This window comes from Dreissena polymorpha, unplaced genomic scaffold (assembly GCF_020536995.1).
Source record: "Dreissena polymorpha isolate Duluth1 unplaced genomic scaffold, UMN_Dpol_1.0 chrUn009, whole genome shotgun sequence".
In the NCBI taxonomy this organism is placed as follows: domain Eukaryota; kingdom Metazoa; phylum Mollusca; class Bivalvia; order Myida; family Dreissenidae; genus Dreissena; species Dreissena polymorpha.
Window position 1 is genome coordinate 560,184 of NW_026273323.1, and position 2,379 is coordinate 562,562.

General features: G+C 37.5%; 1 protein-coding gene across 1 annotated transcript; it reads left to right on the plus strand.

The window, feature by feature from the left end:
- The first annotated feature begins 427 nt into the window (after positions 1-427).
- On the plus strand, positions 428-2,067 carry LOC127863451 (tigger transposable element-derived protein 4-like). Its single transcript, XM_052402980.1, has 3 exons — positions 428-1,055; positions 1,556-1,716; positions 1,999-2,067. Exons 1-3 carry the CDS (start codon positions 428-430, stop codon positions 2,065-2,067), a joined length of 858 nt encoding a protein of 285 aa, XP_052258940.1.
- The last annotated feature ends 312 nt before the right edge of the window (positions 2,068-2,379 follow it).

Genomic DNA, 2,379 nt, shown 5'->3' on the forward strand with positions numbered 1-2,379 from the left:
GGCTCTTTAGCACTGAAGCGTGACGTGTGAAAAACATTTTGACAGCCAATTTGCAATTGCAATAAATTAGCGGCAGATTATCGGGTTATCGAGTTAAAAGCAATATGTGACCGTTTGATCTCTTTTGTTTTTGCACGCTAAAATATCACCTATTATTACAGAGATTCTTAATTTATATTTCATTATTTGAAGCTGTTGAATCATAATATTTCAATCGATCTTTAATTACAATTATCGGCTAATTAAACGTTTTAGCTTGGCCATTTGTCGTGATAATCAAGGTTTTTAACTATGATTTTAGAAACTGTCATTCTTTCAAAAGCGGCCATTTGTCGTGATAATCAAGGTTTTTAACTATGATTTTAGAAACTGTCATTCTTTGAAAAGTTTTTCGTCCGTGAACATCGGATATTTTGTGTTTAGAATAATGGCTACAAAGAGAAAATGTATGACGTTAGAGGAACGTGTAAAGTGTATCAAATTATTAGAACAAGGCAAAAGTTCACATGTCATTGCAACTGAAATGGGTGTTGGTCGTACCCATGTTCAGGGTGTTCTTAAGAGAAAACACAAGGTCATGGATGAGTATGAGGGAAATGGTAATCTTGAGATAAAACGGCAGCGACCTAATTCTGAGTTTGTTGATTTGAACACGCTTGTGTATAGGTGGTTTATGGATGCTACCGCCCGTCTAGTGAATGTGACTGGTCCGATGATACAAGAGAAAGCCCGATCACTCGAAGTGGAGTTGAAACTTACTGACTTTAAGGGTTCAAATGGATGGCTAGATAGATTTCTTAAGAGAAACAACATTGTGTTTAAGTCGCGTGTTGGTGAACGTGGGGAAGTGTGTGAGGATACTGTGAAAAATTGGAAAGAAAGTGTTCCAGAAGTGTGTCGAGGATACGATCCATCTGATATTTTCAATATGGACGAAAGTGGACTGTTCTACCGTGATACCGCTAAAACAACATTCTTTGAGAAAGGTGATTCGTGCAGTGGAGGAAAAGCCTCAAAACAACGCATCACAATAGCATTATGTGCTTCGATGACTGGTAAGTGTTTTTGTTTTGATTCACCATTCCGATGTTTTTTGTTTCGGGTGTCATAACACATTTAAGCAACTGTTTAAACAGGACACGTTTATTCAGTGTAAATCCTTTGTTCTGACTAGAAGCGCGCATGTATGACGTCACGTTTTCCATGAGAAAAGCATGGGCGTATTTCTTGATAAATAAAAACTTCGTAGCGCAGAGAAAAATAGAGAGATTTTAATTTGACATTTTCTTTGATTATCCGCTGACGCCGACAATTAAGTTTTCCAAAAACAGCCGCTGTCAATCAAACCTGTGTAAACATCATGACAGCGGCACGCTGATAACAGAATAGAAGGCAGAATAAGAAAAATCGATAATGGCCAAAAAAAACGCAGACAGTAATAGCTGGTGTGTGTAATTTATCTAAGCGTGGCTTCATTTAATTTCAAGAGAGAAACTAAAACCACTGGTAATTGGTAAATCGGCCAGACCTCGTTGCTTCGGACGCATGAGCACAGACAAACTGCCAGTCCAGTACGAGTCTAACAACAAGGCTTGGATGCTGACAATGCTGTTTGAGAAATGGGTAAAAGACCTTGACAAACGAATGCGGGCACAGAATCGTAAGATACTCCTTCTGCTAGACAACGCACCTGTCCATCCAGATATCACATTGAAGGTAAATTTATTACACATTTAAATTTTAATCGAAGTTTAGGTTTTAAGTTGAATAATTGTTCATTTTGTTAAAAAAACAACACATTGAAGGGAAATTATTGCACATTTAAAATTTAATAGAAGTTTAGGTTTGGAGTTGAATAATTTTTCCATTCTTTTCTGATATGAAAAATTGGCCCAGCTTAGCCGGCTGATTTAATTTATTTTGGCCCGCTAGATACTAATAACGGCCCGCTCGCGACGTCATTTTGTTACTATTTATAGTAACAATATGTGATATAAGTATATACCACCCATGGGGGAAATACCTTTCAGTGAAATATATGCTTGGATCTTGAGAATGGAACTTTGATAAATACTTATCTAAGTTGCATGAAGCCACATAAAGTAAATTGAAATTTATCAAACATTATTGTGAGTTCAATGTTTATCCCAAATGATCTCGCCTTCTTCTGACTAGTAATGTCACTTCCTGTACTGACATCACATGCTGGGTGTCCTCTATTGTGGAAAGCAGTATGCCAACAGTGCTTACCTCGATTATCTTGCTTTCCTCTGATTCTAGTAATGACACTTCCTTTACTGACATCACATGCTGGGTGTCCTCTATTGTGGAAAGCAGTATGCCAACAGTGCTTACCTCGATTATCTTGCTTTCCTCTGA